Source organism: Oryza sativa, chromosome 2, assembly GCF_034140825.1.
Source record: "Oryza sativa Japonica Group chromosome 2, ASM3414082v1".
Classification (NCBI taxonomy): Eukaryota; Viridiplantae; Streptophyta; class Magnoliopsida; order Poales; family Poaceae; genus Oryza; species Oryza sativa.
Window position 1 is genome coordinate 29,501,775 of NC_089036.1, and position 22,706 is coordinate 29,524,480.

The window sequence follows — 22,706 nt, forward strand, 5'->3', positions numbered from 1 at the left end:
TGGCCCATCATAGGCGAGGGGTAGATTTCAAGCCCATTGTCTCATTATCCCTATCCGTTGCTGCATATCCAGGAGGTTTGGGCCATTCACCGTGAATAAAGTGCAATAAGTTCACTTTAGGTCCTTTAATATATTGCTAAGTATGAAATTCATCCCTAACCTAAAATACTATTAATTTACAAAACCGGATCACTCAAGGTCCTACACAATATTATGCCCAGTTTTAGCTGATGTGACATGCTGAGTAAGTGATGTGAAATCTGGCGCCGCGACACACGAAGGCATGGGAGGTCTACTTAATTTCAGTGCAGGTTCTAAATCTTGATGAGGTTCGGATGTGCTAGTTAATTTAATCTTGCAACTAATAAGGATGACAGAAAGAATTGAACCAATCAACCGATACAGATCTGCATCGATCCAATGGTTAAAACGTACATCGACTGGAAGTCCAATGCAGGTAGATTTGAGTGTATATCGATTAAATAACCGATACATCTGATAACTAAATCTTAAAATAATGATAACTCATTGGCTACAGCCTCGATGAAACATTGCAAAAAAAAAGTCCTATTGGCTTAGGGCATCTCCAACAGAGGGCCAAATAGGTTCCTAAAAATTATTTTTTAGGATTTTGGTTAAAACTAGGCCTCTAACAGATTGTCAATCACGGTTCTAAAATTTACCCACTCCTAAAATCGGTGCCAATCTCATCAGAATTTGGGAAGCTGTACGCCCTCCCAATCCCACCAATCGCGCCCATTTTTTTTACCGTCCGCGCCATTTTTTTTCCGCCCGCCTCCTTTTTCTTCTCGCTCCTTCCTCGCGTCGTTTTCTTTCTCGCGAGAAACAGCGCCCACGCCGCCAGGCTAGGGTTATGGGAGCTCCTCGCGCTAGCTCCGTCCCGATCGCCGTCGGCTGCCTATCCAGGTCACCGCCAGCCGGCCGTCCAGGTCACCGCCGGCCGGCCGTCCAGGTCACCGCCGGCCGGCCGTCCAGGTCACCGCCGGCCGTCCGTCCAGGGCTCCGCCGGCCGCTTATCCGGGGGATTGCCGGCCTGCCAGCCGTCCATCCAGGGGCAGCGTCGCCGGCCGTCCGTCCAAGGCACCACCACCTCGCCGTCGACCGTCCATCCAGGTTGCCCCGACGCAACGTGTGCTGTTACTCATTCACTTCAAGGTATTTTCAGAGAAACAACTTTATTCTTTTCAAGCTTGAAGTTCCTGTACTGATTTCCCCACACCGTCAATCCCCCACATAGCCATCTAGTTCACAGGGATATCTCCCAATTTTTTGATGGAGATGCAAAGCTCCTCCCTTAAATTGTTTACCAAATCACTGCCACATACCTCAATTGTAGTACTTATCTTCTGAATAATGCAATAAAAAACTGTTGTCCTGTCCTCTTCAAATGATTTCCAATGGATCAGGCATCGGTAAATGAGGTATGCGGCAATAGGCCTTGCAATAGAGAAACCCAGATCTTCAGATATGCACTTGATCAACAACTCATGGATATTCAGAAAAATATAGAAGAAAATGTTGAGGCACAACACCTGAACGAATTGTGATACTGCTTGAAAAGAAGTTCAGAATTACTAAGCATCATACCTGTTGCTGCTTCTCAGCTTCAGGATCATTCAGGCCAGTCAGTTGAGAATTGTTCTCCTAGATTGAAATTAACTTTTGTTAAATAAGGAACTCATTTTACGAATATACTGATCAAATATAATTTGAGGATTATACTAACATGGATGTCACAAAAGTTACTGGCCTATACCAATTGTTAATTCAACAGTGTTTGCTTGCGTTTGTGTTCAGTCAGATGCATTCTTCTTCAGGTTGTATAGCACCCTAAATTAACTAAACAATGAGCTTCTATATGTGCAGGGTTTTGTTTGCTTGCAGCAGTATTTGATGACCTTTTCTTAGATAATTTAAGTGTTTGATGACCTGACCAGTCAGCTGCTCATTGGCTAGATATTGCTATTAGCTTCTAGTATCTTCTGACCTTAACTTTTTAGCCTTTTGTAATGGATTCAGTGAACATGTCTGAATTAAATTGCAGAGTCCCAAGATGCTAGTACTTCTACAAACGTATTAGTAGTACTGTTCTTATCTGACTACTAAATTAAACAAACATGTACTATTCGTAGGTCCTATTGATAATGGAAGAAGAAGGATTCTATACTAATTTGATGAATGAGGGCAACGATTCCTTAGATTGGGATAGTTTGAGTAGTATGCCTGTGGAGGATGATATGAGTAACCAGCTTGATGAGAATGGCATGAGTAGCGAGCCTGTCACGCAGCAGTTCCCAACTGCTGAGAGGACTACCGTGGCTAGACCAAATCAAAAAAGATCGAAGAATTTTAGCGAACAAGAAGATAAGATACTTGTGTCGGCGTGGTTGCATGTAAGTTTGGATCCAGTGCTAGGCACAAATCAAACTCGTGCTGCATATTGGACTAGAATATACGAGCACTTCTACAAAACGAGTAAATCCACACCAGATCGCAGCCAAAATTCACTTATGCATCGTTGGGAAACTATACAAGAGAATGTCAACAAGTTTTGTGGATATCTGAGCCAGATTGAGGGTAGAAGGCAAGGCGGGGTTAGTATACACGACAAGGTAATACATAGTTATGTAGCTTGTGTTTTTATGTTACTTTATAAATAAAAAATGTGATGTTTGCTAACTACATTCACCATACTTGACTTGTGCAGATTGCTCAGGCAATTGCTGTATTTAAGGAGTTGGAAGGAAAGCCCTTTCAATTCCTTCACTGCTGGTCTCTCTTGCGGTCACAATCTAAGTGGCATGATAAGATGAAGCAAATAACATCCCAGAAACCCTGTGCCACCAACAGACAGAAGCCAAGCATAGATGGTTCAGCAAAAGCTACACCCACAAATGATGAAACTACCAATCATGTTGGTGAAGATAATGAACCTACAGAGACTGAAGAGCCAAAGAGACCGATGGGTAAGAAGAGAGCTAAAGAGCATTTGAGGCGTGGTGAAACATGCACAGATGCTTTTGATCATTTGTGGGAGAAAAAAAAAGAAGCTGATGCAGAGAAGAAGAAGGAGAGAGATGAGAGGCACCAAAAGTCATATGAACTAGATAAGCAGAGGCTTGAGTTAGATAAAAAAAAGGGTCGCGAATGAGACGGATGAGATACAGTTGAAGAGGATGTTAGAAGAAGAGAGAATTATGACAATGGACATTTCTTCCAAGCCTCTCTCACAGCAGCAGTTCTACAAGAGTGTACAAGATGAGATCATCGCTCGTCGCATGAACAGTTCCGGTTGATAGGTTTGTGTTTCATAACAGTTTACATTCAGTTGAGTGCCTGTGTTCATGCATATACTTGTTCTTGTGTCCATCTTGTTGAAATGCTGCCTTTGCACAGTTGCACTACACCATCTGATTCTTAAATATGTTGCATGATCCACTGATACATGGGACTACATATATTTTTAAATATGCTGCATGATGCACTGCCAAATCTTGGTCTGAACCTTGGTCTGTACATGTATTCTGATTCATTTTCACTCCATCTCATTGCTATCAACAGGGAAGCCACCAGATCAGAGAATGGGAGGGAAGGAGATGGCAATATTTGGTGGCAATCGTACTTGGAGTTCAGATTAGTTAGAAATTTACCTAGGTTTACTAAGTCTGTGCAATACAAACTATTTATATTCGCAATTGTGTCTATTTTTTGTCTCTAAATTAGGTGGGTTTACTAAGTCTATGCAATGCAAACTATTTAAATTCAGAATTGTCTATTCAGTAGTTGGGTAATTCCCTCATCCTGCTGTCAGTAATGCTTCTGTCTTTGTTGCTGTTGACAGAGTCAGAAGCCTCATATATTTTGAAATTTGTACTAATGATCGGTCATCTTGCTGACAAGCTGATGCATATCTTGCAAATTATATATAAGCTGAACTGTACCTATGACTAGGTTGACAAGTTAAAGGAAGTGCACTTTTATTAATTCTCCTGTACTATTCTTAAACCGAACAGTACACCATTTATTCAATACATGAAAAACAAATTAAGATGATTTGGCAAATCCTCACATGTATATTATTTATTACATGGAATTCAAACATATAAATAAAACCTCAATATTTATCCGGATAATGTTGCCACAAGTGCTCCACTAGGTCTTCACGTAGCTGGTAGTGAGTTTCGTCGTCCCTTATTTTTTTGTGCATCTGGATAAAATCATCAAGATCAGGTATTTCATCGTGGGACACTGACATTTTCTCCCCCCTCTGGGAACCGTTCTTCCCAATCAACTTCTCCCTCATCTTCAATAATCATGTTATGCATGATAACACAAGCTTTCATGATGTATCCTAAGGTCTTTTCATCCCAATGTCGAGTTGGCCCTCGAACAATGGCAAATCGAGCTTGCAGAACCCCAAAAGCTCGTTCGACATCCTTCCTTACTGCTTCCTGTGCTTTGGCAAAATATTTTCTCTTGTTGCCATGTGGTTCTGGTATGGTCTTCACAAATGTGGCCCAAGAAGGATATATGCCATCAGCAAGATAATATCCCATCGTATAATTGTGACCATTTATACTATAGTTCACTTCAGGAGCCTTGCCTTCAGCTAGCTTTGCAAATAGCGGGGATCGATGAAGTACATTGATATCGTTATGAGACCCAGGCATACCAAAAAAAGCGTGCCAAATCCAGAGATCCTTTGAAGCAACGGCTTCTAAAATTATTGTAGGCTCGTGCACGTGCCCTTGGTACATACCGTGCAATTCTGTAGGGCAGTTCTTCCACTTCCAATGCATGCAATCTATGGAGCCTAACATACCGGGGAAACCTCTGTCCTCCCAAGTTCAAGTAATCGAGTTGTATCGTTCTCATTGGGTGATCTTAAGTATTCATGTTCAAAAACTTCTACAACTGCTTTCACAAACCTTCTCAGGCTCTCTATAGCGGTACTTTCTGCAATACCGAGATATTCATCCAAAGCATATGCTGCTAAACCATAAGCCAACTGACGCACTGCTGCAGTGTCCTTTTGATGACAACTGAACCCAATTAAACCAGCTGCATTTCTCTTCTGCACAAAATTGTCATCGTGATCCTCTACTGCATTCATTATGTCGAGAAACAGAGGCCTGCTCATTCTATTCCTGCGAATCATAACTAATGAGACATGCATATCTATGCATATAACAAAAATAAATTATATAAAATTTACTTATACAAACCTGCGCCTGAATAAAACTGGGCCATAGGTAGGATTATCGGAAAAATAGTCTTGGTATAATCTCAAGTGCCGTGCTTCTCTGTTGCGATCAATCACTTCATGTCCCATGACAGACCCACCATGTCTTGGTGCATTGACAGAGTGCCAATAGCTATGGACGATTTGTGCCGTGGCAAAAAAAAAATCATCGTCATCGTCAGACGATGATTCATCCACGAGCTGTTCAAACGAGGAGCGAGGTCGACTCATCTTGGATCAAATCAACCGCCAAACCATTATTCATCATAATAAATTAAGTTTTTCCCCTTGCGACGTTGTCAGATCAAATTAAAAAAAATGTGATTGACCTTCCGTTTTTCCAAATATTTATTCATCATATCAAATTAAGTTTTTTTTTCCATCAAGACATTGTCAGATCAGAAACATAAAAAAAGGAAATAGAACAAAGTAAAAAACATGGTTGCTAGCAAAATTTTGCTACTCACGCACTGCACAAGAGCTTGTGCCTGTCACCAATCGTTGCTGCTTGCTGCAGTTGCCTGATTGAGTGAAGTGCTAACATCGCCGGCCCTGACAGAGGAAGAGCTCTGATTGAGTGAAGTGCTAACGCCGCCGGCGCTGACAGAGGAAGAGCTCTGTGTGCGTCTATAGCACTGTGTCCTTCGATCAATTTCGTATATCGCTGCGTCTGATATATAGCCTCGCCAACGGTATCAGTTGCGATCTCGCGCGCGACTAGGATGAGCAGCCATCTCCTTCCGTCCGCGTGCGTCGCGTCGACCATGCCCATTCCCCTCCGCATCCGCACGCCGCGATCTCCTCCTCGCCTCTCACGCGCGACGCGATCTCCCCCTCCGCTCTCGCCTGTGATTTTAACGAGCAGGTAGAAAATTAGTTGGGAAGGGCCCACTAATGATGATGTGGAAAAATTTTAAAATTTTGGGAACCAAATTTTAGTCATCTCTTGGAGAAGGGGGTGTATTTTAGGCTAAATATGTTCTTGGCTGTCTCCAATACAGGATTTTTGGGAGTTTAATTTTAGTCATCTATTGGAGATGCTCTTAGTAGAATCAAACTTATTAGTAGCAATATAATAGATCGGACCTAACTGAGACAGTATAATATTGAAAATAATAAGAAAAAGATCTAGTTAGCCGATAGATCTACAAAACCATGATGGATATATCGAACCAATCTAAAACAACAATGTGATTGGAAAAACAATAACTTACTCAGAATATCGGACCTAACTGCGAGGGAGTCCTAACTAAACCGATACGACTCTAAATAACGATGTAGTTAAAAAATAGAACCAATGTATCAGATAGACAACGATTGCAACAACTTGAATAGAATGTCATACCTAACTGAGAAAGTTCTAGCCATACCGATACAAGCGAAGTTGAGGAACTACTTCCTTGTTGGAGATCGAAATAATGTAGCCCAACTCGAAAAAGTTCTAGCCATACCGATATAAGCGAAGTTGACGAAACTACTTCCTTGTTGGAGATCGAAACGATGTAGCCTCACTTGATACTAAGAACTCGTCGGAATAAAAAGTGGTGGTATTACAAGTGGAGATGAATAGATGATTTACAAAGACCACAAGTGTACGTATTTATACGCTTGGGTTGATACAAGTCTTGATCGGACAATAGATAAGACACCTAACAAGAAAATGAAAATAACTAATCCTTTCTATTTAAAACATATAATACACATATGAAACTGCCCTACCGTGGTTTTCACCATATGATCAGCTTGGCTGGTACCGTGCTCGGCCTAGCCCATTACTAGAATCTAGTCCGTCGACGTGAAGTGCTGAAAGCTTGGGCCGTTTGCCTTTAAATTCCGTCCGGATTTGCTGAATCAACAAATGCATTCGCTCTGACGCCCTGCTGTCTTGTGTGTGCACGTGTTCACGTTGATCTGTCATCTTTGCAGAATTTTTCATCTCCATATGGAATTTCAGCTATTTGTTGTGTTGGGAAAACCAAAGGACCATTTCTGATACTCCCCCTATTTTATATTATAAGATTTTCTAGCATTACCCATATTCATATAGATGTGAATAAATCTATACACATATATATCTAGATTCATTAACATCCATATTAATATGTGCAATGTTAAAAAGTTTTATAATATGAAACGGAGTCAGTACCAAATACTGAGTCCCATGAAACAACTCAGAACACATGGGCATATCGGCAGGGAGCAAAGGGAGGCTATTATTCAACTGTACTCACTGATCTCATAATCACTTGGCTAAAATAAAATCACGGAGAAAAAGGCGTGCTGCTGATAGTAGAACACACCGACTGCAACCGAATCGCCACAAATTAGCAATCATCAACATACAAAAGTATATTCACGAAAACAAGCTAAATATCCCAGAACACAATAATTTGGAGAAAATTATCTCTCAAAATGCGGCACAACGGTCTATCATCAGCAATGTTCACTCATGCCGGCCGCACGTACGGCCGGAGGGAGGGAACAGCCACGTCCCCAAGCTACCCACTGGCCGTAATGGCGTCTTGAGGAACAGCTGCGACCGGCGTTCCCTCATGTCGTAGATGGTGCAGAAGAACTCCACCGTCCGCCATTGCTGGCCGCCGTAGCCATCGGCGCCACGATCCTGCAAGAAGAAGATGCGGTCCCCAATGTTGTGTGCCTTGCCCTGATGGACGTCGGGGACGACGTGGACAGACCGGGATCACCAGCGCCCGACGAACGGCACGCGGTCGCCGCCGACGCTCCTCACCTTCCTCCACCGCGACCCCGCCATGTCCGCCGCGAACACCTCGAACTTGGTCTGCAACTCTATCTGTTCGGCGGAATACAAAGGGACGTAGGAATCGTCGTCGTCGGGATACAAAATGACGTTGGATTGTTCGTCGTCGGAGTATGATCCCTCTCTCGTGCTGTGATTCTCTTTGCGGACCATGAGCAATGCGCCGTCGGACTCCACCAGGTAGAGCGGCGGCTCGGTGCGGCGGCCGGGGCTTATCCGGACGAGGCAATCGACGCTGGACACGGTCGGCTCGCCGCCGGCGTGGCTGCCGTCGTCGTCCTCGCTGATGGAGATGGAGAGGAGGTCTCCGCTGTTGACGAGGGCGTGGAGCTTTCCTTGGTAGGAGACCATGTCTTGGATCTCGAGTGCTTGCAATCTGTCATGCCTGCACGACCACGAGGCTGACCCCGGCCGGCACAGCAACAGCTGGCTCGGCCTCTTGCCGACGACAGCAGCGACGAGGGTAGGCGAACACACGACGAGCTTCTGCAGCGGCGGCGGCGTGTCGTGGGTGACCGGTGGGTCGGTGGGCATCCTGGGGAGCACCATGGTGTTGGCCGTGGAGAACGGGCTCACCAGCGTGTACGCGCCGTCGCGGCGCTGGAAGACGAGCCACTCGCCGCAGGAGCTCTGGGCGTGCGGCAGCTGCTGGTGGCGGTGGAGATGGAGCGGCAGCCGCCGGAAGGCGGAGTTTGGCAGGCTGTAGAAGGTCCGGTCGGGCAACGCGAGCATGGGAATTGCCGGGGCAGTGGGTTCCGCCGCGCGCTGATACGCCACTGGCGGCAGACGGCGCCGAAGCGGACGCGGTCGCCGTGGCACAGGATGCGACCGAAGATCTCACCGGCGAGGTCCGTCGAGAGCTCCGACCAAGATCGTCGTGGCGCGTCCTCTGTCGGCGACATGTTCGGCGACGCCGAAGACGGCGAGATATAGGTTTCCCGTTTCCGTGTGTGTGGACTGTGGATGGATCGAGCGCTGACGAGACGCGATACGTGTGCCGCGCGGATACATCATACAAGTCGCAGCTCATCACGACACGCGAATTCCGATCCGAGGTCAAATTGGGAGTGCTACGCGGGAAAGTAGTTTATACATTTAGGTACTAGTCCCCTCGTCTCATAAAAAACCAACCAGTATTGGATATGACACGTGCTAACACATACTACGAATCTGGATACTAGTATGTGTCATATCCAGTTCTAGATTCGTTTTTTTCGGGACGGAGGGAGTACAACACTAGGCCAGCCATAAAAAATTGAATATTCATGACACGTTTTTTAAACTGTTAAATGATTTGTTTTCATGCGAAAACATTTTATATGGAAGTTGTATTAAAATATCATATAAATATATTTTTCAATTTTATAGTAATTAAAACTCAATTAATCATATGTTAATACCACCTTATTTTGCGTAAAACATTTAATCTTCATCTACATGAGGTTCAAATACCATGTATGCATGTGATTTAGGCAGCTATATAAAGATTTCATAAAATTTAAAAAGTTAGATTATAATGATATAATATATATACTATACAAATGTATAAGTCTAAATTCATATATAAAGAAATAAAAATAATAAATTTTACATATATTGTATAGGTACTATTTATTGCTTTGATTTTATTATTTTTTCTCTAGTTCGAGACTAACTTTAGCCTTGCATATTTGTTTATAGACTCATATTATCCTAATTGATGTTATTACTAGTATTTCTTAATTCTTTTATAATTATCTGAATCGCATATAAATAACAGGTTGCCATGATATCTGGGAGTGGGTGTAGAAAAACCTTGTCCACTGCTCAGCCCAGCCCAGCCCAGCCGAGATAGAAGGCTAGCCCACCAACGAAGGCCTGCCACTTTGAGTGGAGTGGTGGAAAAGGAGTTTACCGAAGGGCGAAGGGGACGACCGGAGGGGGGAGGCGGGGAGTGGGGAGATCGGGATCGGCGGGGGGGATGGCGTCGCCGGCGAAGGAGCGCGACGGGGATGGGAGGCGGGCGCACGCGACGATGGTTGGGGTGCAGTTCATCAACGCCGGGTACCACGTCATCGCCAAGCAGGCGCTCAACGTCGGCGTCAACCGCGTCGTCTTCTGCGTCTTCCGCGACGTCCTCGCCCTCGCCGTGCTCGCGCCCCTCGCCTTCCTCCGCCACCGCGGGTCGCCTTCGCAGGCCCGCACGCCTCTCACCTGGCGCCTCCTCGTCTCCTTCTTCATCCTTGGGCTCACAGGGTAAACCCCACCCACTCCCAACATCTCAGGTCACTGAGGTCAGGAACTCGGTAGTGGAGTTCTGAAGCAATGCAGCTGCTATGCTCTGAAAAATTCGTACTTCGATGAATCCACTATGTTTTTCCCTGCAGCATCTTCGCCAACCAGCTTCTCTTCTTGTTCGGCCTCAGCTACACCAATCCCACATACGCCGCTGCAATTCAGCCTTCCATTCCTGTCTTCACCTTCATCTTGGCCGCCCTCATGGGGTCAGTCTCTTTCTCACTGGTTTGCGACAATGCATATATGTTCATGCTTCTGTTTGTCAAGGTTAAGCATTCTTGTTTGTTTCAGCACTGAAACGGTGAACCTGAGCACACATGAGGGCAGGGCCAAGATTGGTGGAACGATCGTCTGCGTGATGGGGGCTGTTTTCATGGTGTTGTACAGGGGTCCTGCTTTGTTCGGTAGTGGCGAGCTCGAACTTGATGATGCTCATAGTCATGGTGTCATTGCTGACATGTCACAGCCTGAGCCAGTCGGACCCTTGTCCATTGTGTTTGGGCTCCAAAAGTGGCACATTGGAGTGCTGTGTTTGACAGGGAACTGTCTTTGTATGGCTACTTATCTTGCTTTCCAGGTATTACTGATTTTTCAGCTTGTTAAAGCTCAATTTTGCTTGCACTCTTTGATGTTTTTTTTTTGGGGATATTGGGACGCCTGGAAACTTTAATTTATGATAAAAGATATGAGTAGAGCTAGTTCTGTAAGCTAAGATTACTATTTAAAAAGGGTGACTTTAGAACCATGAAGTTTGTCAAGATCATTTTAGCTGGATAAATTTCAGTGTTGACAATTTCCTCAATCATCATAGTTTTGTCCCTCTTGAAATTTAGGCTATTTTTATTCACTTCCTAAAAGGGCACATCCTAATTAGCCACTAGTTTTAAAAAATTCTTGTATCCCTCTCTTTCCACACTTGCCACCAGGCTCTGATGATTATGCCATACAATAATCTCTTCATTTTATTGTCCTGTTGCTACCCAAACATGTTCTATCAATCACACAGGGTTACTGATTGTGCGTGGTCGAATTGTCTATTTTAATAGATTGACGAAATTCTGCAAGGTGATTTGTCATGGGCTGATCAGATCATCAGATTATACTTCACCATAAAAACAAAGACTAGTCATTTACAGGAGACCATCTATCTCACTGTACTTTGAAACTTATGTTTGTGTGGTATTCAACTTGACTTTAGTATCTTACTCCTGTTTGAGTACTGAAACTTTTATGCGATCAGCGTGCTCTAACCTTTCTTGTTTTTATACTTATCATATTCATCTATTTCTTTTTCAGGCGCCAATTTTGATGAAGTATCCGTGTAGTTTGTCATTGACAGCGTACTCGTACTTTTTTGGTGCTGTTTTAATGGTCATTTCAGGAGTTTTTGCAACAAATTGTAAAGAAGATTGGACTTTGACTCGATCTGAGTTTGGTGCTGTTGTATATGCTGTAAGAGTTATCTCAAATTTATTTAATGCTCTGACGTGTATGTTCTTAGTGTGCATTTTGCATGGCTTAATATCCCTTTGGTACATATATATGTTAGTGCTGATGCAGTGCATTGGGTTGCTGCATGTTCCTTGAATTGAGATTCTGCTTCTATATGTGGTCCTATTGAAGAAACCTTGCATTAGTTTTTACAGGCCATAAAATAATTTAGTTGCTGCATACCGTGCATAATATTGTTTGAATGAAAGTGTGTTTTATCCCTTGTTGCAGGGATTCATTTCTTCTGCTAAGTGTGTTTTATCCCTTGTTGCAGGGATTCATTTCTTCTGCTCTTAATACTGGTTTACTGACATGGGCCAACAAAATTTTGGGCCCTGCTATGGTGTCACTTTATATGCCTCTTCAGCCAGTGGTTTCTGCTCTACTGTCGAAGTTTTTTCTGGGAAGCTCAGTTTACCTTGCAAGGTAAGAACACTGTTATCACTCACTCTACTTTTTAATCACAGTTACAATTTTTTAAAAAAACTTTCTCTTGCAATGTGAACAATACTGTTTTGGTGCCTCATGGCCTCACCTTCCTGGTGTAAATTTGTAATGTATGTTTGCATATTGATGCTGAGATATTGGCTATTTGATGATAGATCAATAGTTCAAGCTTCTAGTTAATCTATCAATTGATCAGGGTACAAATAGTTTTCTATCAATCCATTTTTCTCATTTCTGTTGATCTAAACTCTGAAGTTAAGATCTTTGCTTGCTTGCAGTATTATTGGAGGGTTTCTGATCATCTCTGGTTTATATCTTGTCACCTGGGCCCGGCATAGAGAAAAGTTGACAATTGGAGTACCATATGAAACATGTGCATCTGAGTTGCTTGAAAGTACTTCTCATGTCGTAAAGAGCAGAAACATGGCCTCGGTACCCTATATATCGCTTTCTAGGCCGTCAAACGTTCCACATGAATCATAACTCTTAAGAAGTTGGTCACTGCTATCCCCTTCCTTACTCAGAATATAGATAGAGAAAGCATGCATTAGAAAACATGAAGTGCCGCAAAGAAGATTCAAGTGAACGTAGTTAAGACTATATGTTAACAATGCTGTCATCTGTCCTTGGCTTAGTTCCCCATATGGCTTCTCTTCAGAAAACAGCATTCTTATTCTTCATTTCCTAGGAGAAGTTGATTTGTGTATGAGTAAAGAGAGGTTATGCTCATTTAGTTTTGTGAGACTAACAACTCTGAGGATGCTGCCTGAATTGACTGTCCTTTCACCAAATGCAAAGCCAGCTCAGAAGCTCCGTCGGCTTAGTGAATCCCCAACAAGGCAACAATACGTATCCTGTTAACCTCCTGCATATGTAATTACTCTGTAAACATTATACATGTGCGCAAGTCAGAGCGGTTAAATGACTTAAAAATCTATGTATCTCCTAAATGCTAGTAGTACATTTGACCAGAGTACACCATGTACTGTATAAATTCAGTCCTGGAAATCATGCAAGTTGCAACTCTTGAATTGATGTTTTTGTGAGATTGTCCGTGTTTGTTTGGAAATCTGGAATTGCTTATTTTTCGAAATTCTTAGTCCACATCATATGGTCCCCTGTAACACATGTTTATCAGCAATTGGAAAGCTTCAGATGTTATTATGTTTTGTATTTCAAATCATCGTATGTATATACATAATTTTCTCAACTGTGTGTGTACAGTATCACACTACGTTTTTTTCCCACTACAGTAATTCGTGATTTCATATGGAAATGTGCATCGGAGTCACTTGAAAGTACTTCTCATGTCGTAAAGAGTGGAAACATGGCCGTGCCCTATATATCTCTTTCTAGGCTGTGGAACGTTCCATATGAATCATAACTCTTAAGAAGTTGGTGGTCTCTGCTATCACTTCCTTTGGGTATATCCTGTCCTCCCTTGCTCAGAACGTAGATACAGAAAGAAGTGCTGCAAAGAAGATTCAAGCGAAGGTAGGTAAGACTATGTTAACAATGCTGTCATTATCCTCGGCTTAGAGTCCCTATATGGCCTTCTCTTCAGAAACAACATTTAGTTTTGTGAGACTAACAACACTTAGAGGTTATTCTCATTTAGTTTTGTGATAGTGAGACTAACAACACTGAGGTTATTCTCATTTAGTTTTGTGATAGTGAGACTAACAACACTGTGGATGCTGCCTGAATTGACTGCCCTGTTACCAAATGCAAAGCCCTCTCGGCAGCTCCTTCGGCTTGTTGAATCCCCAACAAGGCAACAATACGTATCCAGTTACGCTTTTGCATATGTAATGTAAGTACTCTGTAAATTATATTTGTGCACAAGTCAGGGCAGTTAAATGACTTAAAAAAAACTGTGCATGTCCTAAATGCTTGTTCATTTCACCAAGTCATGCCAGTTGCAACTCTTGAAATCGATGTTTTTGTGAGATTGTTCTTGTTTGTTGCAACTCTGGAGTTGCTTATTTTTCGAAATTCCTAGTCCACATGATGGTCCTCTGTAACACAAGTTTATCAGCACTTGGAAAACTTCAGACGTTACTATGTTTTGCATCTGTGCTCGTGTAGTTAAAATCATTCTTTCATTTCATATGTACTCTACATAATTTTCTCGAAGTATGTGTGCACTTATACTACGTGTTCCACAGTAACTCGTAATTTCGTATGGAAAATGTATACGTGAATTCTATACATTGCTACGTTGGTTTGTATCATTGGTGCTGTGACTGGAGCTCGGCCTGCGTGACGAACAGGCCATGGAAGCCGTAGGGGACGCGTCCGGGCAGCTGCACCTCCGCGACGATCTCCAGGTCCGGCGACCGCGCGTCCATCACCACGAACCGGTTCTCGCCGGTGGCCTCGTCGTGGACGTAGCACACCAAGTACCCGTCATCCTCGTTGCCGTTGCCCTCGACGTCGTCGGCCACGAAGAACGGTTCGCCGGCGAAGCACCCGGGCCCGAAGTCGCGCTGCGCCACGGTGCAGTCGCCCTCGCCGGCGCGGTCGAAGTCGAGCTTGGCCACGCCGCCGATCTTGGGCGCGGGGTCGCCGACGCCGAAGTAGCCGTACCTGTTGCGGCGGCCGAGGAAAGCCGGGTTGATCACGGGGAAGTCGAAGTTCCCGGCGGCGAGCGGGGTGCGCGTGACGACGCCGGTGCGGAGGTTGATGCGCACCTTCTCGACGCAGGAGTGCACTAGCTCCATGTGCTCCAGGGCGTGCTCGATGGAGAGGACGTTGGGCGCCACCAGCACCAGCTCCTCGCCGCCGGCCTCCTCCCACGCGTTCACCGAGTGCATGATGTTGAAGCCCGGCACCTCGAACCACCGCATCTCCGACTCGTCGGTGGCGTAGCGCGGGATCACGCCGAGGCGGGGCACCTTGCCGGGGTCCGACCCCACGGGCGAGCCGCCGCCCACCACCATGTCCATGGGCTTCATCACGATCTGGATCTCCGGGAAGATGGCGTACCGCTCGGTGATGGCGAAGTCGTGCAGGAACGACGGCTGCTGCACGGAGAAGATGGGCACGTCGGCGCCCTTGTTGCCGGCCGGGTCGAACCGGAAGTACGTCACGAACGGCGGCACGGGGCCGTAGCGGAACGCGAAGAGCTCGCCGGTGACGGGGTCCTTCTTGGGGTGCGCGGTCATGCCCATGACGAGGCGGCCGCCGAAGTCGCACCTGCCGTGCGTGGTCACCTCGCCGGTGTCCGGGTGGACGCGCACGGCGTAGGGGAGGTCGGACTCGCCGAGCGCGTAGAGGCGGCCGGCGAAGTAGGCGAGGCTGGTGTTGGCGAGCCCGACGCCCTCCAACGGATTCATCTGCCCGGTCAGGACCCTGGCCGCCACGACGGCGCCGCGCGCCATCCCGGCCACGCCGTGGAAGCCGGAGAAGACGTTGGGCAGGACGGGCGCGCCGGCGTCGCGCTCCACGAGGTACTTGTACGTCTGCACGTAGCGCGAGCACAGGACGGGGTCGTCGCCGGACGACGCGGGCGACGGGAGGAGGAGGGAGTGCAGCATGCCGTCGCCGTCGAACAGGTGGTGCGGCCCGCGCGGGAGGTGCTGCGGGTTGGGCCCGTTGCGGATGTAGGCGCCGCCGGCGAGGCAGCGCGGGATGGCGCCGCGCACGACGGGGCAGGGCGTCGGCGGCAGCTCGTCCACGGGCACGAAGTTGCTGGTCAGCACGTTCCGCGGGTCCACCGCCGGCCGAAGCGCCGGCGGGTCGATGAACGTGTTGATCACCTCCTCCAGCGCGTTGCAGAACGTCATCGGCAGCGAAGCGGCCGACGCCGCGGCGGCGGGGGCAGGCCGGCGGCGAGGCCGAGACTGGCTCGGCGCCGCCCTGCCATTCGTCGTAGCAATAACAGTTCTCGTAGTCTTGGTCTTGGCTACCAACTGCTCGTCCTCTTGCTCGGTCTGCTTCGGAGTGCGGGTGGTGGTCACCAGCGGGGAGGTGAGAACGGTGGTGGAGGCGGCAGCCGATGGCGGAGCGGCGGAGGCGTTCTTCTTCCTGCCATAGCTGGGGCTCTGTGGAGCAGCAGAAGCAGCAGGAGGGATGTAGGAAAGCCTCATGGACTTCATGGTGAGTGAGTGAGTGACCGAGCAGTGAGCAGGGCAAATCCTTTGCATGCTACTACTACTGCACTGAGTTGTGAGATTAACCGTGCGGCTATTTATAAAGGCCTCTCTTGCTAAGAGAGGCTGTCCCTTTCAGATTCGTGCTAGACCGGGAAGAAAGATAGTACAAGTACCTCGTGATAAAGATACTAATCACTCCGTACCCATAGAAGTCGTTTAGGATAATTTTTAAGTCAAACTTTAAAAATATAAATCATAAATAACTATCAAGTTGTTGAGCTTGAAAATGTAAAAATTATATGAATAGATTTGTCTTGAAAAATACTTTCATAAAAGTATACATATATCACTTTTCAATAAATATTTTTAATGAAACAAGAAGTCAAAGTTGTGTTTTGGAGACCGTGTCGCTGTCCAAAATAACTTCCTTTACGAGTACGAAGGGAGTACACTACTACTGTACCACTTCAGACAAGGGAAAGATACGGCGTAATTTTGTACAGTTGTACCTGTACAGTTGTACCTATGAACTATGAAGACTATTTGACTAGTAAAACCTGGACGATTGGCAAGACACTCTAGTAAGATTCTCAAAAAAAAAAAAAATCAAGAAATGGCATTAGCAAGCGCCCAATTTCAAAAAAACCATCAACAAATACAAGTTCCATAAAATGATATCGTGCGAGCTACTTTATTCCAAAAATATCATTGCCGTTAAGGTTTCGCCAGCAACCCTCCGTTAAGTGCTATAGGATGAACAGTGTATTTAACTGTGTGGGATGGACGAAACCCTAACGACGATGATATTTCTGGGACAAAATTATTTGTATGATGGTATTTATAGAACCCGCACTCATCGATGGTATTTTTTGGATTTGGTTGTTTGTCAACGACATTTCTTGAATTTTCTCGTGCTCAAATGGAAATATTTTTCAAAATATTGATCCCTCTTTTGATAGCTAGTTGTTTTATTTCAGGAATGAGATTTTCATGAATATGCGTAGAGTGAATATTTCTCTCAAGCAAATAGTTGCTGATTGGTTACAACTATTGTAATTTTAATCTGGACATCCTTTTCCTTTAAGTCTTTTAAATAACCTTTTTCATACTTATAAAATTATACTACCGAGCAAATGCCTAGTAGTTGTTCCTAAAAAAATTACTCTAGTAAGAAACTTCCTCTGTTTTATATTATAATATAAGTAGTTTTTACCTTTTTTTCTAATCAAAACTTTTTAAGTTTGATTAAGTTTATAAAAAAATGCAGCAAAATTTTCAACACAAAACAAACATCGGCCTGGGAGATCTGCTGTGCAGGTCCAAAGATTGTTGAGATGCGGGTGTGCCAGTCAGTTTGGTCCTGCAACTGACAAGATATGTAAACAGTAGATCAAACAGCCGATCGGCTGACAAGCCGATGTAGTGATTCCAGCCGATGCCGATACCAACCGATAGCGATAGGGTTTAAGCAATCGGCTATGTGTCTAATGTAGATAATGATATAAAGGCAATCGGCTGATGATGATAGAATACAACAACAATATAATCCAATAGAAACCAATTGGCTATCAATATGATAGAATAAGCACTGGTCTGAAGGCTAAAGCATACATCGGCTGGAGGTCCGATGTCATAAAATCCACAAGATTAGATTAAACGATAATATCTTTGTTGCGATCGGCTAAATCCAATATGTATGTATATGCAATCCTTACAAGCCGATGCAACGTCCAGATAACTCATCGGCTGAAACCCCGATAAAACCCTTATTGGCAGTCAAAAAGCAAGCTAGAGATTATGGTTCTAAGCACGACTTAGTAGATCAAACTCAACTGATGCAGCACTAAGTATGAAAAGAAACACAATATCTAGACAATCAAGCCGTTGACTGAGTTTTCAGGGTGGTAGATGTCTAAGCTAATCTAATCTAGCAACGCGATTTAGCCGATACCGACAGAAACCCTAAAACGAGAAGCAGCCGATAGAGCTAAATTGATATGCTAAGACTAGATTAACATAGACATATGATAAATAGGTAGGCAAGTATATCATCCAAACCAGAACAATCCAAGAGATCGAATGTCCTGATGCAGCCTTAAACGACGCCGACGTAGACGATATAATTGTCTGGGCCGACGGAACATTGGACTTACCCCTTAGCCGGAGATCGAACACCGATGCAGCCCCGCGTCGGGTGCCAAGTTCCGGCGGAACGTAGAAACAAAAGTAAAAGTAAAAATGGTGGCGATGCGCCGAATTGTATTGATCGTGAGGATAGATTACAATGACCCTGGGTGTACATATTTATACCCATGGGTAGATACAAGTCCTTGTCGGACAAAAAAGAAACTTTCCTAAAGATAAAAGGAAAAGATAAAGTCCTTATAGGACACTAAACACACTTTCTTAAAGATAAAAGTAAACTAACAAACTATTCCTAATTAATAGATAACTTGCCATGCCGCATTCTCTTTGAACTCGGTCTCTTCTGGATAAGCTTCCTTTAGTAGATCAATTTCCTTAACCGAATATAGCAAGAATCCGACAACTGACGACTTGACAACTCTCATCGGCTAATCTCAAGACTTCGAAGCCGATGCTGACTCTAAACCGATGACTACTCCGGGCTTACTAAATTTCACTGTTAACAATTATCGAAATATATTCAATGTTATATTTAATAAAACTAAATTGGTGTTAAAAATGTTGCTAAATTTGACCAAACCTAAATAAGGTTGACAAAAAAAAACAAAGTGTCTATAATATGAAACTGAAGGAGTATACTATAAATCTATAATCAATCTAAAATCTGGTGTATGGATACATGTTGGATATACCCGTGTTGGTATTGCCTACCTAGAATAGGATATATTTGCAGTACTCTACATTTTCATCTCCAAAGGCAATCAGTTTTTTTGAGAACAATCATCTGGTTTTGCATATTTTGCGTTACAAACAGATTTCGTATTTAATTTATGGTAGCTTTTAGGCAGCATGTTGGATGGAGGTTAACTTTGCGACAACTCCATTTGCCATAAGGCCCATAACTGGGCAAGCCACACAAAGGGTGTGTTCGGCACTCCATCTTCTCAACCCCTCTCCCTCGTTTTCCGCACGCACATTTTTTAAACTACTAAACGGTGCGTTTTTTACAAAAATTTTCTATACGAAAGTTGCTTAATAAAATCAAATTAATCCTTTTTTTAAAAAAAGCTAATACTTAATTAATCGTGTGCTAATGGATTGCTCCGTTTTCCGTGCTGGATGTTTGGGTTGGAAACCTGGGTTGCCGAACTGAGCCTTAAGTGTGGCCAATAATTTATTGGCTCTAACTATGACAAACTTTGACTAGAAAAATGAGAATATGATGCATGGGCCAATATGCTAATGAAGTGTGGTTTGACTTAACTGTGACACTCAACCAAATATTAATCTAAAAAATTATGGCACGCCTAAGGTTTGATGTGGCAAACCATGGCCACCAACCAGACAGCTCCGTACCTCTTCTAGTATCAAAAAGGTTATTGCTAATATTTCTTTTGATTCTAAATAACCATTTTAACCTTCTCAACTCTTTCCTAAACACAGGTTATTTTATAACTTATAAGTACCTATCATAATTTCTAACACGTTTAGCTCATCAAATAAATATTGTCAATCTTATATATAAAAGGCTCATCCTTTTCAGCACTGTATGACAGTATGAATGAAGTATAACAAAGTTCCTTTAGTTCCTTTCTTATTTCTTATGCACAAATCTAACACAAGTTATATCTGGAATTAAGGCGAGCAAATATGCCGACACCAAATTAATATGGGAAAAACTAAGAAACGAGATGTCAGTGAGTGCAAATAGGAAATTTTTCATTGAAATTTACGAGTTTGAAGAATGAATTAGGTTACCAAGTAAACACAAATAGAGGGAGTCGATAGTTTTTACCAGAATTTTTATTTCTATCTAAAAGTTTCACAAACCATCATTTTACGAATTGGGTGTGGATTGGTAGGGCCCACACTGTCTATATCGACTCTTCTTTTTACTCGTCCCCTGCTACCATACAATTTTCCTTGGTCGCCATCGTCCATTTCCATCTTCCCTTCATATAATATCTACACAGTTATGTATGAACATCACTAGAGAAAGCACAAGTGGTATGATGGTGAAGTTGTGGGTACATAACTCTACTCAGCAGGGTTTAAATTCTGGTACTCACAAATATTACACACATATAGATGGGCTTTCAACAAGTATTTAGGGAGATCAGGGATGTAACGCTGGTTTATATCACTTAGAGCATGTGTTAGGGGACGCATTTGCAGATGAAGGCGAAATAACTCATGTAATAATTAGATTGATAATCAAGAGATTATATATACAGGAGAGAGTCCAAAGCCTTCCATATTTTAACTACCGATTTATAAAAACAAAAACCAGGGAGAGAAGGAAAGCGACTCAAATAACCCAAAACAACCTAAGTAGTCTATCCCCCCTCCACACACACACACACACACATACAAATCGTATTGGGAGGACGGATGTTGAGACTAGACCGATACTCCGTGAATACGGAAGTGGGTAGACCCTTTGTAAAAACATATACACACTGTATAGTGTCAGGCACATGCAGAACGCAAATTTCACCAAGAGCTACTCTCTTACGAATGAAGTGTAAGTCAATCTCCACATGCTTAGTCCACTGATGCTAAACTGGATTGGAGGAGAGATAGACGACAGAAATGTTATCACAGTACACCATGGTGGCACGCTAGAGTAGGGATCCAAGCTCAGCAAGAAGCTGTCGCAACCAAGTAGCTTCGACAACACCATTAGCAACGGCACGGTACTCGGCTTCTGCACTGGAGCGAGAGACAATATGTTGACGCTTGGAAGACACGAGACAATATTATCACCAATAAACACACCATAGCCGGAAGTGGACTTGTGTGTATCTGGACAACCAGCCCAGTTAGCATCAGTGTAAACCACCATCTCAGCTGGAGAAGTTTGATGGAGTACCAAGCTGTGATCAAGAATACCATGAAGATATCAAATAACCCGCTTAATCAAAGCAAGATGTGGCTCCCGAGGATCATGCATGAAAAGGCAAACTTCCTGGACATCGTAAGCTATATCAGGGCAAGTGAATGTCAAATACTATAGAGCATCAACAACACCATAATAATTAGTAGGATCAGTAACAGAGGATCCATCTCCAGAGAGTTTGGAGTGCAAAAAAAGTTCTTGATGATATGAGGGGCAACAATGACGTTCTTAAGAAGGAAATTACGGAAGGGGGTGTCTAAAGATATAGAGCAAGTGACAGTAATAGGGATAACAGAACCATTGCCTACGACAATATGGGAAGGAGTGACCGTACGGTGTGGAGAATTAGAGTGAGCAAGATTACCGACATCCAATGTCATGTGATCACTAGCACAAGTGTCCATATACCAGTTTGTCGATGATGGGGGAGTCAGCGTCATATAGTTGAATGCACTGGCGAGGGTGCCCTGATCCTAGTCGGCCTAAGGAGGCATGGTCTGGCAGTGCCAGTGTCCACTGCTGAGAAGGAGGCAATCCATAAGTAGGTAGGCCGGCTGAAAAGCCCATGGCGCTAGGGTGATCGACAACAAGAGCGTGCAGACGAGGCTGTGATGTGCCGGGGAAGAACGAGTGCATAGGTCACACCTTGGACTTAGCTGGCCCAAGGATGCTAGAAAGTCGACGGCCAGCCAGGAGCAGCCAACGCGCCAGTGCTAGGAGAGTTGGTGCTGCTTGTGTTGTTGTTGTCGCCGCCATTGCTTTTCTTGTGTCGATGATTGTTCGGATAATTGCCGTCAGAAGTGGTGGTGGTGGTGGTGGTGGTGGTGGTGGTGATCGAGCCGTTGTTGCCAGAAGTGTTGCCACCACCTTGGATAGTCGTGGGCGCACCGCCAGATGCGCCACCCATAGGTGAAGAGGAGCCTGTGGACGGGAGGGGAGCAGAGGCAACGAGGGTAGTGGAGGGAGTCGCAAGCTTGTTATTCACTGTGTCAGAATGATGATAGATCTATTTAGATTCGTAGTAATAAGATGTGTCATATTCCGTATTTATGAGATGGAGGGAGTATAGAGGAACACGTATTTCTTTTTTTTAAGTTGATCACAAGGGAAATTTAAATCCTGATCCCTGAATACTATAGGTTACAGGGAACCTGTAGTCGAGAAGAGCTGAATGCTGCGTGAGCTGTAGAACTGCAGATAACAGATATGGCTGGAGCAAAGGAGATGCGAAGCAGAGAGTGAAAGAGAAATACGGTGATTCACAACCGACGCAACCTGGAATCCCAGCATCATCCTGTAGGTGAGGTT

At 44.3% G+C, this 22,706-nt stretch overlaps 4 protein-coding genes and 1 pseudogene across 5 annotated transcripts; 2 read left to right on the forward strand and 3 right to left on the reverse strand.

Moving 5' to 3' along the window:
- Positions 1-2,165: 2,165 nt before the first annotated feature.
- LOC107280022 (glutathione S-transferase T3) lies at positions 2,166-3,172 on the forward strand. Its single transcript, XM_015769047.3, has 2 exons — positions 2,166-2,633; positions 2,729-3,172. The coding sequence occupies exons 1-2, from the start codon at positions 2,166-2,168 to the stop codon at positions 3,170-3,172; spliced, it is 912 nt and encodes a 303-aa protein (XP_015624533.2).
- A 963-nt stretch (positions 3,173-4,135) lies between these two features.
- On the reverse strand, positions 4,136-5,499 carry LOC136355457 (protein ALP1-like; annotated as a pseudogene).
- Positions 5,500-7,464: 1,965 nt separating this feature from the next.
- On the reverse strand, positions 7,465-8,939 carry LOC4330449 (uncharacterized). Its single transcript, XM_015769502.3, has one exon. It carries the CDS (start codon positions 8,772-8,774, stop codon positions 7,965-7,967), a length of 810 nt encoding a protein of 269 aa, XP_015624988.3. The 5' UTR covers positions 8,775-8,939; the 3' UTR covers positions 7,465-7,964.
- Positions 8,940-9,904: 965 nt separating this feature from the next.
- Positions 9,905-13,303, forward strand: LOC4330450 (WAT1-related protein At5g45370). Of its 2 annotated transcripts, none has more exons than XR_003240508.2 (6): positions 9,905-10,277; positions 10,409-10,525; positions 10,611-10,896; positions 11,616-11,771; positions 12,042-12,236; positions 12,536-13,303. XR_003240508.2 is itself a non-coding variant. In XM_015771177.3 (6 exons), exons 1-6 carry the CDS (start codon positions 10,003-10,005, stop codon positions 12,738-12,740), a joined length of 1,191 nt encoding a protein of 396 aa, XP_015626663.1. In that variant the 5' UTR covers positions 9,905-10,002; the 3' UTR covers positions 12,741-13,303. The 2 variants fall into 2 exon arrangements, 1 of the variants encoding a protein (XP_015626663.1); XM_015771177.3 differs by having other exon boundaries at positions 12,085-12,236.
- A 1,037-nt stretch (positions 13,304-14,340) lies between these two features.
- On the reverse strand, positions 14,341-16,499 carry LOC4330451 (9-cis-epoxycarotenoid dioxygenase NCED1, chloroplastic-like). Its single transcript, XM_015771176.3, has one exon. The coding sequence runs from the start codon at positions 16,403-16,405 to the stop codon at positions 14,489-14,491; it is 1,917 nt and encodes a 638-aa protein (XP_015626662.1). The 5' UTR covers positions 16,406-16,499; the 3' UTR covers positions 14,341-14,488.
- Positions 16,500-22,706: the final 6,207 nt, after the last annotated feature.

What these genes read in the sequence shown, in the direction of transcription:
- LOC4330449 (XM_015769502.3), bottom strand. Translation starts at nt 8,774, where the DNA reads ATGCTCGCGTTGCCCGACCGGACCTTCTACAGCCTGCCAAACTCCGCC.
- LOC4330450 (XM_015771177.3), top strand. Translation starts at nt 10,003, where the DNA reads ATGGCGTCGCCGGCGAAGGAGCGCGACGGGGATGGGAGGCGGGCGCAC. An exon ending in ATCTTGGCCGCCCTCATGGG is followed by an intron (nt 10,526 to 10,610) that starts GTCAGTCTCTTT and finishes TGTTTGTTTCAG; the next exon opens with CACTGAAACGGTGAACCTGA. An exon ending in TTGGTGCTGTTGTATATGCT is followed by an intron (nt 11,772 to 12,084) that starts GTAAGAGTTATC and finishes CCCTTGTTGCAG; the next exon opens with GGATTCATTTCTTCTGCTCT.
- LOC107280022 (XM_015769047.3), top strand. Translation starts at nt 2,166, where the DNA reads ATGGAAGAAGAAGGATTCTATACTAATTTGATGAATGAGGGCAACGAT. An exon ending in GGGTTAGTATACACGACAAG is followed by an intron (nt 2,634 to 2,728) that starts GTAATACATAGT and finishes TGACTTGTGCAG; the next exon opens with ATTGCTCAGGCAATTGCTGT.
- LOC4330451 (XM_015771176.3), bottom strand. Translation starts at nt 16,405, where the DNA reads ATGCAAAGGATTTGCCCTGCTCACTGCTCGGTCACTCACTCACTCACC.